The 16,259-nt window shown below is 31.0% G+C and overlaps 1 protein-coding gene across 2 annotated transcripts; it reads right to left on the bottom strand.

Annotated features, from left to right (window-relative positions):
• Positions 1–203: 203 nt before the first annotated feature.
• LOC144845387 (gelsolin-like protein 1) lies at positions 204–15,735 on the bottom strand. 2 transcript variants are annotated; one of them, XM_078702680.1, is made up of 9 exons: positions 15,650–15,735; positions 8,377–8,639; positions 7,678–7,743; positions 7,119–7,358; positions 5,375–5,485; positions 4,415–4,587; positions 2,607–2,685; positions 2,223–2,318; positions 204–1,824 (listed from the first exon to the last, which is right to left on the bottom strand). In XM_078702680.1, exons 2-9 carry the CDS (start codon positions 8,617–8,619, stop codon positions 1,726–1,728), a joined length of 1,107 nt encoding a protein of 368 aa, XP_078558806.1. In that variant the 5' UTR covers positions 8,620–8,639; positions 15,650–15,735; the 3' UTR covers positions 204–1,725. The 2 variants fall into 2 exon arrangements, with proteins under 2 accessions (XP_078558806.1, XP_078558807.1); XM_078702681.1 differs by lacking the exon at positions 15,650–15,735 and adding an exon at positions 12,405–12,544.
• Positions 15,736–16,259: the final 524 nt, after the last annotated feature.

A 16,259-nucleotide genomic window follows, 5' to 3' on the forward strand; every position in this document is an offset into this window, starting at 1 on the left:
ACATACTAGGAGCTACCATTAATGAACAGGGGTCGGTGGAATACAGACCGACACAAACACAAATCGTCAAGTTATTGAACATGTGAGAGTTTCTGTCTGAACATCGCGCTCCGATTTTTCTTTTACATTAAAAATGAAACTTCAATAAGAAATATATTGCCTAAATCACTTTCAGTAATAATTAAACCATAAATAAAGTCAAATTGACCGACCCATTACCAGTGTTTATTGTTCAAAAGACATACGAATTCATGGTAGCTAGCAGAAATAATTATGAGGTATAAAACTACAGTACAGTGAATATCAAAGACAAACAGTGTTGCAGTTTACTACTGCAAGAATCTTTCTTGGTCCAATTACAGGGGGCGCTATACTTGTTTAGTGTTATATCAGAATGATAATTTTTTTTCTTAAAAGTAAATTCTTGCAATAATTACCAATGATATCTTATATGATAGACCAATTTAAAAGTATTATCTTTTTAAACACATAATTATCTAAATTATTTATTTTGCTCAATATTTTAATAATCATATATATGCTGAGTTTCATTTACTAGTTTTTTAATTGAATACATTGCAAACTATAATGTAAAGCCAAATACAGATGAAATCTGTATTCTATTTAAACATATTAGATTGTCCATATAACAATACAATCTATAAAAATGAAAATAAATTGATTTGTATAAATCTAAATTTCTATGGTGGATACATTCTATTTGTTAAAAGACACCCTAAGGCACTATACACATAATGTTTTAAAACAGTTACTAGAAATATCTTAAAATGCACTCTTTCTGAATAGAAGGAATGATAAGATTGAAAGACAGGCAGACATGATAGCAATCTTAGTACTATCTCATTTAACAATATAAACATTTTTTGTGGTATATTCCAAAACTAGTTGTAATAAATCTACCATTTACCATTGATGTATTGTGGATGTGTCTTTAGAAATCTCCAAAACAACATTCTCATAAATCCAAGGAATTCTCTGGCCAGGGAAATCTATCGACCGATTACAGTAATTCCCACAATGCATCATTCAAAATGGTGGAATTAAGAACAAAGCTAATTGTTTAGAAAGTTCATGTAATAAAAAATTGCACCTAATTCATGAAACAAAGGTGAAGATTGTGAAAAAGATCTAAAAGGTAGAATACTGCACTAGATATATTATAAAGCACTATCAAATACATTAAAAACTTTAGAAAACATCATTAGGAAAATCTTAAACATTCAATTATTATTAACACACTTAGTTGCATAATAATATTCAATTGTGTTCAGTGCCAACATTGGAAAATCACAAAATGTGAAATAATTTGAGCTTTGGGTTTAGAACATTTTCAATTACAGAAGTAAGGACTTGGTTTACATTACACTGTATTCATTTTGTACACATTTTTACTATTTATCAGTAAACAATTTGCAAAATATTACAGCAAAAATATATTTAACCCACCAGGCAATTTTATTGGTTTTCCTTCAACATTAATGTTTAAAAATGTTAATTGTGGTTGAAACCCTGTGAATATGGCAATTTGCCGATTATTTTGTAATGTACCGGAAAATCCCATGGGATATATACGGACTATGACTAAATATAACTTCATCTATATCCAAAACAAAAAAAGATTTTTATCATGCAAAATATATATAGAATGGGTTCTTTTTTAGTGGTAATATTTCACAGTATCTGATAGTACTACTGTAATTTGACCTAATGTAAAGCTTTCTTGAATGCTTTGCTCTCTTTATGCATACCCTCTCTAATAGTTGAAACAGAGATGAATGGGTGCTTTGTGTCTTTCAAGTAATTCTGTAAGATATGAACAAAAATACATTTATAAAAGGTTTATTAATGATACTGGCATTTTCGTTTTATATCATTTAGGTTATACTAGCAAAGATATAGTTATACTGTAGTTTAAAACTTCCAAGTACAATTCCTTTTGGACCCCAATGGAAACTAATTTTTTTTTAAAGGATTAATTTGGTTGTCCTAAATCTATTCATCTTCATATGTTTCTCCCTTGTTTTTTTCCTGATGTTTTATCATTTTACTTTTTTATGTATCGACCGACCTCTCTTATAAAATATGTACGAGGTATGGATTCGAAATAAAAACAAACAAACATTACTCAATTACTAATCTTTCACCACATGAAAATATATCTCCTCATTCATTTATTATTTGCATATCATATTTGTACTTACATGAGCATATGCCAAAGCATTTGAACTTTCACTTTGATCAGCATCTCTTCCAATCCAAACGAACAGCTCTTTAGCTGTGTCGATGATAAATGCATCCTGTATAATACACGTAAAATAAAATGGTTATTTTTGTTGAAAAAATAATTAACAGGAGAAAATGATGTTAAAAATGTAACAATACACTACTTTTACAATATATTTATTTAATGTTATTTATTTAAAAATTTAACAACAATAATTACCACCATTAACAGGTTTGAAATAATATAAAAATATTAGATTTATATTTCATTTAAAAAAGAAATGAAAACATAACATGACAGAACAAGAATATCATACAATATGATATGCATTATGTACATTATTTTATTATTTTATACTTACATCAGATTTCAACTCAGATCGTAAGAGCTCTCCTTCAGCTACCTGCTTAAAGTCAAGTTTACCATTCACGTCTTTCAACCTGTATACAGATATATATTTAATAACTGATCATTTAGACAACAAATGCTTGTCATACTAAAAATTATAAAGGCCAATTAACGAGCGGTAACGGCAAGCAGTAACCACATAGCTTGTCCCACGTAAAATCTGTATCTCTCTGAGACACCGCCCGTTTGCTCCGTATTGTGTGTAAATGGTCATAAGGAATAACATAGTTTCTATATTTTTATTACCATTACAAAGTATGGTAAAGTCAACACAAAACAAACACATTCATTAAAAAAATATCAAGAGTTGTAAGGCAATATGTAGAGTACCATTATACCCTTTGAATTTTAATTTAAAAATGTAGAGAAGCAAAATAATAGTTACACATAGGTAAAAATGACCTAGAATGACCTAGATGATATTTATGTGACATTATACAATGTTGCTATGTCCAAGATGTATGTATATTCTCTTGAAAAATGTATTATTAGTGTACAAAAAGAATTATTTACAATAAGGGGAATAAGGAACTAATATAACACGACAAATATTTGATTAAATAAAGTACTCTATTTTGAGTTGCAATGAAATACAATGAGGACTGGTTTACAATACTGTACACTCGCAGTGTTAATATGCACTGAACTGCTGCAGGGCTAAGGGACATACAGTATGATTGGATAAGATGACTATTTGATAGGAACATTGCTGTAGTGGAATATATTTTGATTCTATTGGAGTTGGCAATCTAGTACTCTCTTCATACCAAACAAAACTACTGTAATGTTTTATATATTGAAGGCTGACCATTGAAAACAAACCGAGTAATGTGATAACAATATGACACAGATTAAACTAAATAAAAATATTCAGCATTAATAATGACATGAACTTAAGAAGTAGGTACACTATTAAAAAAGAGTAGGGGATTGTCTCCCGGTGTGCTGATCTGGTACTGTAGGTGTTGCACTGCTAGCTGTCGTGGGTCCATAGAAGGCCTGATCTGAATTTTCACTTAAGCTTGAGGATGATTACCTTTTATGCTTACTTCAAAGGGATGAATTTTAAATTAGAAAACAACACTAGATAATTTATGACATGTATACATCAGACTTAGTAACAAAAAAGTTGGTGATTGTTATGGAATTGGGATTCATGGACATATTGAAATGGTTCTGAGAAACAAATTGCCATAGTAGAGGCGGCAGAAGCAATGGTACCACATCATACAGTGATAAAATATTATTAGCAAATTCTTACCCTGACCGACGGCTTTGCAATCTTCAAAATAAAGAGTATGTTCAGATACAATATTAAAATAGATATAAACACTCTAACCTTCCACTATTTTAAATCATTTTAATTAAGTAATAACTATTAAGCTCTCTCAACACTATCAAACAAAGTGACAAAATGTAATGTGCCCATAATAGGGGTCAAACTAGTTTTTATAGTGTAGACAAAGCTTTAAGACTGTGACAAAATTTGTTGGAGCCGTGGTTTTATATACAACATTTCTTACACTGTTATATTTTCAAAAAATGGTTGCTACATTGAATATGCTATTTGTTTGAATTCAATTGAGAAGTCAATGTAAGGTATTATTTTACAATATTATTGTTTTATGTTTGATAAATATATATTTCTATCAAATAGTTTGGTGTAACAGATTAAACAATGTAAATTGTAGGTCATAAATATTGTATTAGCTAAAGTTGGGTGTGGTAGGAGGGAGGGACAAAAAGGGAGAGAAGGTGTACCTGAACATCCTTGGTGGTGAATCATCCTCATCTGGGCAACTTTCTTCTGGACATTCAACATTAGGTAGTAGTTCGAAGAATCTATGACTTGATGGTATACTGTCCTCATCTAGTGTTTCACTCTTTGCTTTACCTCGCTTTGGCATCAAGTCCTCTTGGATGTACGATCTAGCCTATTGCGGAGTATAAGGACAATGTCATTTCATATTAATACCACAACTTTTATACACCATTTTATATTTGACAATAGAGTATCATTATTATGTTTAACACCACAATTCAATTACTAAGTAGGTACAAAATATATAGAACCTAACAACAATTGTCATTCTAATGGCTTCTGGCATGAAAAGTTTCACTTGCTAGGAGGATCCTACAAATAATGAATATTTATGAGCGGAATGGTAGAAATAATGGGGTGAATGATGAAAAATGATATTATTTGTATCATTCCACGAATATAAAACATTCATTATTTGTTTTATACAGTTATATAACATCCAAAAAAGACCTAAAGCTAATTTAATTTCATGTTTGTTTTTGTTTTAACCATCGTTAAATAGTGCATAATATTGTACACCATCTAACCCACAATCATCCAATCAAATTTATTTATATAATATATATATAATAAGTATTATTTAGTGCTTGTTTTAGTTTAGTATTTGTTAAAATCTATTTAATGACGACCAGATGCAAGTTTTCTGAATAGAAGGGTTGTAGACATTGGAACACACTCAAGCATACTCTCAACATATTAGCTCTATTTAGACCTAGTGATTTGGGTCATGCTAATTGAGTGCGTGCTGGGAAGTTGGGATGTTCTTCTACAATCTATTTTTCTAGTTTTGGTGGTTTCCCATTGACGATCAATGCAGAGGTCATAGGTTCTCACAAATTAAAAACTCCCTAGTAATGGAACACCATCAGCTGCACCAACCACGTTGGGATATTACTAACCTTAAACTTTTCATCATAACTACACTTGTTACCACACCATTCGTAAATTTCCAAACCATTGTCAAGAATGAATACATCACCGGAATCAAGTGCTTGCTGTGAGAAGCATACCTAAATAAATACAAAATCAAGAATAGAATAAATATGTTAGCCTCATCTATTTTCACTTCACTTTAAATATTATTGGATCAGTAGAACCTTCTAACGTCTTGCAAATTTTAACCTAATAAGTGTTACAGTATGTTGAGATCTATTATATTGCTGGAATCTGAATATGAACTCGAAGTATTGAGAAGTGTTTTATTCAAGCACACTCTTTGAGAGCAAATCAACAACTCTATATTAGTTCCTTGTCACTGTCTCCTTTTAGAAAGATATGTGATTTGTTGCTAAAGATATTTGATTTGCTGCTAAAGATATTTGATTTGCTGCTAAAGATATGTGATTTGCTGCAAAAGATATGTGATTTGCTGCAAAAGATATGTGATTTGCTGCAAAAGATATGTGATTTGCTGCTAAAGATATGTGATTTGCTGCTAAAGATATGTGACTTGCTGCTAAAGATATGTGATTTGCTGCAAAAGATATGTGATTTGCTGCAAAAGATATGTGATAATTGCTGCAAGAGATATGTGATAATTGCTGCTAAAGATATGTGATAATTGCTGCTAAAGATATGTGATAATTGCTGCTAAAGATATGTGATAATTGCTGCTAAAGATATGCGATTTGCTGCAAAAGATATGTGATAATTGCTGCTAAAGATATGTGATTTGCTGCAAAAGATATGCGATTTGCTGCTAAAGATATGTGATAATTGCTGCTAAAGATATGTGATAATTGCTGCTAAAGATATGTGATTTGCTGCAAAAGATATGCGATTTGCTGCTAAAGATATGTGATAATTGCTGCTAAAGATATGTGATAATTGCTGCTAAAGATATGTGATAATTGCTGCTAAAGATATGCGATTTGCTGCTAAAGATATGCGATTTGCTGCTAAAGATATGCGATTTGCTGCTAAAGATATGCGATTTGCTGCTAAAGATATGCAATTTTCTGCTAAAGATATGCCATTTGCTGCTAAAGATTTGTGATTTGCTGCTTAAGATTTGTGATTTGCTGCTTAAGATTTGTGATTTGCTGCTAAAGATTTGTGATTTGCTGCTAAAGATTTGTGATTTGCTGCTAAAGATTTGTGATTTGCTGCTTAAGATTTGTGATTTGCTGCTTAAGATTTGTGATTTGCTGTTTAAGATGTGATTTGCTGCTAAAGATATGTGATTTGCTGCTAAAGATATGTGATTTGCTGCTAAAGACATGCAATTTGCTGCTAAAGATATGCGATTTTCTGCTAAAGATTTGTGATTTGCTTCTAAAGATTTGTGATTTGCTGCTAAAGATTTGTGATTTTCTGCTAAAGATTTGTGATTTGCTGCTAAAGATTTGTGATTTGCTGCTTAAGATTTGTGATTTGCTGCTTAAGATTTGTGATTTGCTGCTAAAGATTTGTGATTTGCTGCTAAAGATATGTGATTTGCTGCTTAAAATTTGTGATTTGCTGCTTAAGATTTGTGATTTGATGCTAAAGATTTGTGATTTGCTGCTAAAGATATGTGATTTCTTGGTGGAAAGAAGCATCACTACATTCTTGGTTGAAAGGCAAACAACTAAATACTGCAACTGGCATTAACTACTCATATTTTAAATTACATTACAATAAAAAAAATTAAACCTTATTTACCTGTTTCACAGAAATGTTCCTTCGAGATACTTTTTTGACACGAAACAAACGTGGTTGATATTTTTCTGGTTCTACATGTCTGAAACCGGTATCCGCTCCTCCGGACATTATATTCATAGTCTTAAAGTAATCCTTAAACATTTCTGATTCATAATTTTGGACTTCCCTATGCTGTATTGGTTTGTCATCCAGTAGAGTGTCCAGTTCAACTGTTTTATATGCAGCAGTCGCATACTCATCCTACAGTATACAGAATCAAGCGGTAAAAGTGAATTAGAAAATAAGCCTAAACAACTTTATGTGCAGGTTTTTCTTTTGTTTTTTTGTAAAAAAATCTTTCCCAATTCTGTTCCTAATGATCAGCTGGATGGACCATTCTCTTACAATTTTGTTGAAATAATAAATAAGGGCAATATATCAGAGAAAAGAAGTACAGTAGTACTGTAGTAACAGTCTTTATGTGAAGACAATATGCTCTAGCTATATAAAAATTAACAAAGATATTCAATCTTTTTTCTTTAGGTCTACAGTTACTTTTCTTAAGCAGCTTAAACCTAACCTGAGTTGAATTTTTGCCAATCCAGAAGTGTACGTCATACTCCAATTCTTCACTATCTGGCTCTTTCTGAAAAATTAGAAAATTATACATTTGCATAATAAAAACTTGCTGTTATGGCAACATCAAATGAACGGACGTGATAAAATCATAAAAAAACATCATCAGTTAATTTAAAATATTTAAATTCTTGTAATGATGTGTAAAATTCATATAACTTTTACAATTTAGTTAAATTTATACAGTGCTAAATTATAATATTATAGTCACCCCTAAAAATGTAAACAAATTTTGTATGGGGTAGGTTTACAGTTTGGTCTCTTGTTTAACTCATGATCCATTTATTCATTTTATTAAAAATAAAAATGTTATATTAGTCATTGACAAAGAATGTTAATTTTGTAGTTTACTTCTTTTCTTCAAAATTGATGACACCCACAAGAAAAAAATAACAAGTAACCTTTGATACATGAACCCACATTCATATGAACACAAATAAACAGAACATGTGTGATAGCTATTGTTTTACACATCTACAAATAAATACCATTTGAGGCTTAGAGAGCCATGAGGCCTAGACAGCCAAGAGGCTTAGAGAGCCATGATTAATGTATAAAAGCACTAAGATCAGGATTGAACCATAGACCTTGGGATTGGACAACAAGCATTTTAACCACCAAGCTATATCTCCACTATACTTACATAGGTGTTGAGAATAATATAAGAATCTCCATCAAAGAATGATCCATATTGATTCTTGTCCCAGTGTGTAACCTTAAATTTGACAATGCGCCAGATTTGTAGTCCAGTCTTCTCTCCGGCACCTTTCCAAGCTTCTTCTGTCAGGGCAGCCTCTTTTTTCACTTTCCTATCGTCATCACTCCCGACAAGAGCCATGTTGGAATCTTTCCAGTCATATTCTTTGGCTTTTACTAATCCAGTCATGATGAAATACTTTTGCTATTCTAAAAAGAAAAAATGTACAGTATTTATAAATTAATTAAAATTATTGTGAATACATTACATATAATATGTGGTAAATGTAATTACAGTAAAACATGTACAGTAAGTAGATACCGCAGTATTAAAATAGTACAAAAATATCTACACAAATATTGATTAAGAAATTCCATAGAAAATCCATGTACAGTATGAGGGATCCCATATACAGGGAATCCTATGAAAAGGGAGGGGGGGGGGGTCACTTTAAAGCAAAGTTGCTTGTTCATGTGACAGTGTAAGTTATCTTTAAAAAGCTGTAGCTCTACTGTATATTGATCAAGTTTGAAGTCGACGAAATTATGTTAAATATTGAACATAGATAATTTTGGATTAGCCTATTTGGAATCATGGGCTTACATCCCAGGAATTGGGTACATAACTTAAATGATTTTCTTTGAATAATGCAAAAGAAAACAAGCAAACTAAATAACAAAAAATACATTAGGAAGTTATTGTATTTGTACAGTCAACTGCAACTAATTTAAAATAAAATTTAAGTAATATCAATCAAGTTATTGCCACTGTGACAAACAAGCATTGAATAATAATAACCGACTAGATTTCTGGGTACTATCAAATACATGTATGTAGCTTTATACAGTACAGGAACTAGGAAGAGATATAAGCCTTTAATTGTGCGCCAGTAAACCAATAACAAAGAAGAGACTTGTATTAACATATCACAGACACTTTGCACAAAACAAAATGACCAAATAAGGTACTGAATTTACAAGGCAAAGTCCTACTGTGGAACTATTGGCTGCAGTGTTCTGAATGGTTTTTACGTGGGCTAGTGAGTTTTAAAGTGGAAACTTTGTTTTTTAGCATTGAGTTGACAGTGGTCTTCTATGGCATGATAAACATGACGTCAAACAACATCAAGTATTATCCTGTAGTGGGCAGATATTTAACCAAAATATCAATATAGTTACTGTTTTTCTTATTTCCTACTATATAATAATGGATTGACCACATTTGTTTTTACTGTAAAAATAGTTTGTTACTACTGTACTACTTTAAATACTAATGCATATTCTATGGCTAATATTTCATTTTATTTATTTGTTCAAAAAACATTGTTGGCTTCTAAAAAGTCAATGAAGCTATACTGTAGCTTGTAAGCCAGAAGTCCCAGAAATATTGTAATTTGATAAAAATTTATATCATTATCTGAATTCTGTAAATGGTGTAGTGCAGTACAAAAATACCAAGTATAAATAACACTACCTTAGAGATATTATATATAGCTAACTAGGAAAACATGAAGTGATGTAAACATGGCAGGGATACAGTTCTGTACAGTACTAATGTATATAAAAATTAATACTAAAAATATTATGAAAATTAGGTACATTTAAATCAAAACGCATGTAAAGATACAGTGCAGTTTTTATCAAATTAATTCACTTTTTTCAATTAGTAAATACGTAACAGATAAAAAAGTGTTTCCATCAATTCATAAAAAAAAAAATACAAACTGACTATAAATATTTATAGGACATTGATAAGGACATTCTCTTGCCTTTATAGTACTGTAGCATTGCTTAATATAAAATAATAATAAATTATTTATCAATTTGGTATGAACGAATGCAATTGATATTATATATGCAATTGATGTACAGATTAAAAGGATTAACCAATTCCCAACTGATATACACATTCCTTTTAACCTAATTAAATATTCAATAATATAAAATTTGCTAACATAACAACGTCACTAAAAATTAAATATTCAATACTTACATACTGTAGTGTATTTTACTGTACTAAATAATTTATTTATTATTGGATTCTCTGTATAAAGCAACACCTTATTATATTAAGAGTACAGGTGATGAAAACGCTTGTATAGATAATTATTGATATTTTATATTCACTATATTTAGTGATATGTTATAAAGTGTTTATTTAACATTATTGTACAATACTGTACGTGTACAGTACATACAGTACTACTATGGTTAGAAATTGGTATGTGATATTGTGAATATCAACTGTGAATAATTAATATATTATTATTATGATATGTAATTAATATATAATATTCCAGTTTTATGCTGAATTATATATTATTAAATTAGTCATTTCTTCTGCATTTATTATTGGTTGAAAGAACCTAACAAGAGGCGAAATCAATGACTTTTAACTCAACTGTCAAATCATATCAAATAATCATTAATGTTGTTTGTTTCAGAAACAAATTGCAGTAACCAGTTAAATGGCATTCCAATATTTATTTGAATCTGTGCAGTAACTATTCCAAAACAACTACAATACTTTGATTCAAGTCATTAGAGGAGGTGGAGGAGGAGGTTGTTCACATAAACAAACAGTATGGCTCTAGGCGAGTCCTTCCCAGTCTTTAAAAAAGGCTGAATGATTCAGCCTTTTTTCACACCCTTACACTAGACATTTGATTGGAGAGTAAATTTCTTTGATCCATTTTCATCATTTTTATAGGCTTGTGCTATATAGCTGTGTTTTAGAAAAATTCCTAGTGTTTTTGTTTACAACCTTGGAATCTTTTATTCAGTATACAAAAAAGCACCCTTTACTTTTTGTGTGTTTTGTTAAAATTAGCAATTCTCGACAGATTGCTCTTGTTCACTGAACAATGCCAAGGATTCCTTTGGATCAGTGTCTTTAAACATCAAAACATTTCCAGCAATTTTAGGGTCAATCGAAAACAATTAATTGCAATCCGATTTATTTCCCAAAAGACGTCCAGCGTCTGATTATTCAATCACATATTGTTAAAAAACAGATGAAATATCACTCAATCTAGTAAAGGTTTTGTGCTAAATGTTTAGTGGACTACAGTAATGGTATTAGAATAGCAAATTGAAAAATACTGCCATCTGTTTTCAAAAATATTTTGTAAATTATTAAATTTAAAAAAAAAAAGCTTTGGAGTTAGAAAAAAAAATTGGAGTAAATAATTTCCGAAAGGAAATCATATGGTAAAGCCTGAAAATGTTGACAATCAAGTGTCGAGGTCATACAGTAGTGTATAAAAAAAATAATATGAACAACAATATTCACAGAAGTAGATATCATTACGAAAAAGTTCAAACTTGGTTCATTAATGCACATCTTTCAATAGGAGCATAATGTGACATACTTTATTAATGGAACTAGGTAAGATTCGAAAAAAAAAAAGTCGGTCAATGTACCAATTAAATCATTCAATTTAGTCTACACATATTGTGAGCTTTTTGTTGATCAATAATTTGTAAAAATCAATAAATTGAAGCAAATGTATTTGTGTGTGCCTTTGAACATGGGTGGGGATGGCTGAGATTTTAAAGATTATCTTGGAACGGCCTATTAAAAAACAAACAAACATGCATTTTGAGCTACAATTGCAATACAGTAATTTCAATAGCTCAAAATATCTTATTCAGGCATCCAATAGCTAATTGTGCCTGTACAGTATATACTGTACACAGTACTGAACATTCTACAGTAGTATGCCAATTGTAAGATCATGGACCTATTAGGTCCATGGTAAGATTATGAAAAGGTCGCAAAATATGCCAACAAAGGGGAAAGAGGTACAGTACTGTAAGCACCTATTTAATTAGTACCTGTACATTTACAATAGTTTCATTTTAATTTAAGAATGTTAATCAAAAAAAAAAAAAAAAAAAGGAGTTTCTTGTAGTATGATTTTTACTTTTTATTTACAGTAGTAGAAATGTTAAAATAAAATCTGTAAAACTTACTTGAAGAATAAATATAACAGTATAAATTAAAGTCGCAGTATTTAAATAAATAAATGTTTAAAATCCTTGGATTATATACAGTAAAATTGCTATAGTCTACTTTTGGCTGAGTGTGACTACACTACGGGAAATTATCAGACCGGTAAAAATGGCTGTTGAGCTACTACTAGTAGTTAGAAGTAAACCCTTATATGACCTAGACATGTAGGGTTACGTGGGTGGCATATCACTGATTCATCACTTACTGATCACTTCCCTTTAGCTATTTAGAAATAATACTTTGATATTTTATCTGTAACACATCAGAATTATGAGTGCTTTTGGTATACAGTATAAACCAATCATTTTTGTGCATGGTTAGCACTTTATTGCGTATAAAGGTATACATATTGCAATGATATAATAATAATAATTATAATTGAAAACAGATGAGCAGTATGGACAGATTACACATTGTTTTTATGTTGATAAAACATTATTCACGAGCCTACCAAAACAACATTTTGTATGTGCAATAGTACAGTAACTTAACCGTTACAATTGAAGAAATTATTTCCAAAAAAATTAATCAAAATGCAGTAAATCAAATAGTAAAACATACAGTACATTTTTACTGTATAGTATGTGTAAAAGTTGTTATGAAAATGTACTTTACTACAATGCAAAAGTCTAATTAATGCAAAATATACAGTACTCTAAAAATAAAAATTAATTGATAAATTACTATAGCAACACAAAATCAGAAATGCCAATTTGAAAAAAATTCAATAAATATAAAATGAGGCCATCACTTGACATTGCCACTTGCATATCTATTTTATTTACTGAGTGCCTTATAAGTGGATGTTATATACAGTACTTATACTTTAGTAAAAGCATAATATTGAGGTCTCCATTTACACAAGGCCGACTTTATTAACGTAAAATAATATAACGCTACCTGCAGTATACTTTATATTATACATTGGCATATATTACAGTGTTTTGTGCTGGTATTCATTGAAAATGTGTAATTAATATGTAATTAAATTAAATACTACAGTGGATCGATGATTTTTTTTGGAGAGAGGGGGGGGGGGGGGGGGTGGTCATAAAATACCTAATTTACTATCTTTTGCATGGTATCCGTTTTCAGACTCAATACATTTGCATACAAGAGAACACTAACTGTACAGAATCAACTGTAGATGATACAGTACTGTACAATACTAAAGAAAAAGTACCAACCAAGTATCAATAGCTATTCAATAATTAGTAAATATCTCATTCTATGTACACAACAAACATTTAATTTGGTAAAAAATCTAGAGCAATTTACAATTGTACAGTAGATAGTAAACATATTAAGAGAGCCGTTTTACAGTACAATCCAACACAAGCAGTCTTTATCAACAGAGTTGGAATTGACATACCACCCTACAGTACACAAATCTTTTATCATATGTACAGTAATTTAGGTCGGCATTAACCTTGCAGTATCTTGGGCGGATCAGTAGTACATACTACCTTATCAAGCATTTCAATTGACCTACTGGTCACGTGTTATTGCTTGGTGCCAATATGGAGTTCTGTAATCAGAGAGCGAAAAGCATTGCTTCAATACTCACACAACAAAATGTAATGATGTACAGTAGATTATCATGTTTACTATGGTAACCACATACTGTAGGAAAAATTTGAATTTGAATTTTATTTCCTTATTCTCCAGGTAAGGAGAAGTGGAAGATGACTATTAACAACATTAAAGAAAGGGTAAAGCAAGATGCACATGATATGGCTCATCATAACTGTAACCGGGCAATGTCATACATAAAAACATTTTAAGTGCCTTGTGGGCCCAGCATAGTAAACACTTCAGATTTGCAGCTACAGTACTATAATCAATGATAGTACAGTATCTTCTAATGTTAGTTACAGTAAGGCTAACACAATGACCAACAAGCTGGGAAGCTGTGAAACAACTGTAACTAGCCTGATTGAACTACTGAGTTTAGTGAAACTACTTAACAAGTCCAGAAAAACAAATTTAAGCTCTATGCGATATTTTAAATATGATGATGGAGTAAAATTTTCACTGCATGAAGAATTTACCATCAATCACCAAATGGAACTCATAATGATTGCTCTATTACCTCGTTCTATATTCAAATTTGTTAATGATGACCTTGATCAAATGTGCATTATAATGGTAATAAAGGTAATTTTTCATTCATAACCATTTGTTGTATTGTAAAGATACGATAAAGCAGTAGAGGCCCTTTTGGCATTTTGTATGTTATTTATAGTATTCTAGGAATAATAATGTAATACGTTCATACTAATGGCGAATTTAGAACGTAAAATGACAAAAATACACAAAATATTATAAACTACACAAATCAAAAGTGGTTAGTAGCCTGTAAGTGCTAGCTTACCTGGATAAACCGACATTAGCCTATTCTGTCAGAGGAAATAGACTAATGATGGTTTATCCAGGTAAGTTAGGCACGAAATAGACCCAAATTTTTATAAAATTGAACTAATGTACAGTATAATTATTCAGCCTTGTGCTGAACTCTAGAACCCTTTCTTACTGTATCCAGTTGGATGGAGGTAAGTACTGAAAAGCCCAAAATAAAAGACTTTTAAATTCAGATAAGTATCCACTAACCAATGCCAAAAAAATGCTCTAGTAAGTTCTGAGTTTGTGAACTGTGTATACAGGAGGTTAGTGCTTTTGTACCTACAGTATTTGTGCAAGGTATCGGATACCATAAACGTATACTTGCATGTATAGAATGCTTACCTTAAGAAACAACAATATTGTAATGTAAGTAACCGATATGTAGGGCCTAGTACACAATAGACATTATAAATAACATAACAGCTAGGCTAGGTATGTACATTTATATTAGAAAAATATACAAAAAATAAAATTCATTCATTCATTTCAGATTCTGAAGTGGCCATGTTCAAAAACCAGAAACCAATTTCACCATGAACATGTACTCAATTTTTAGGCCTGTCACTAAGTACACACTACAACAGTCGTCTACTAACTGTACTAACACTTGAACAGGCTTACTGCACCCCCTCACTCACTCAAGCCTAGCTGGAATGGCATGACACGTCTCTAATTAAATCATATACCGCATAGCCCGATAATTATCTATGCCTCACACACGACGTGGTCACGTAAAGTCTGTACACTAATATTATAACGCTATTTCGACAACATTAGTTTATGATTATTCTCTGTACCTTACCTTTGGAAAAAAAAATTCTCGGCCGCACCCAAATATGCTGTATTACTGCCGCTGCCCGAGCAAAAGGTCGTTCGCTACAAAACGGAAGGCAACTAGATGGGCGTGTCTCACAAACCACTTGATAGATTTTGCCGGTATATTCAGCCAATCAGATTCGTATCTGATAGGTTCAGTTATTACAACGTAAATAATAAATGAACAGGTAAATAGACAAGTAATTTTGTTATACATTGCACATATCTTCCACTTTAATAATAACTTAAAGATCGGAATCTTTTGGACTGATTCTATATCTCAATGGATATACAGTATTATAAAAAGTGAATCAAGTAGTCATTGACTCGAATGAAAACATGAGACTTTGTGTAGGCCTAAGTGATTAAAATGAGGCAATTTACTTGGTTTTAATAGTTAGTGTTATTCATTCTTCTAAATTATAATCAACTACTATATAATAAAAAGCATTGGTATGATCTTAAGATGATGTGTGGAGACGAAGTGTGGGCTGGCTCCTATATCTGCCTGTCCGAATGAGAGGAGAATGTTTATTCAGGGAGAGAGAGAAAGTGTTTTATTTCGATGGACCGATGGACTGAACTCTAATTCAATT

Source organism: Antedon bifida, chromosome 6 (genome assembly GCF_963402885.1).
Source record: "Antedon bifida chromosome 6, ecAntBifi1.1, whole genome shotgun sequence".
Taxonomy (NCBI): Eukaryota; Metazoa; Echinodermata; class Crinoidea; order Comatulida; family Antedonidae; genus Antedon; species Antedon bifida.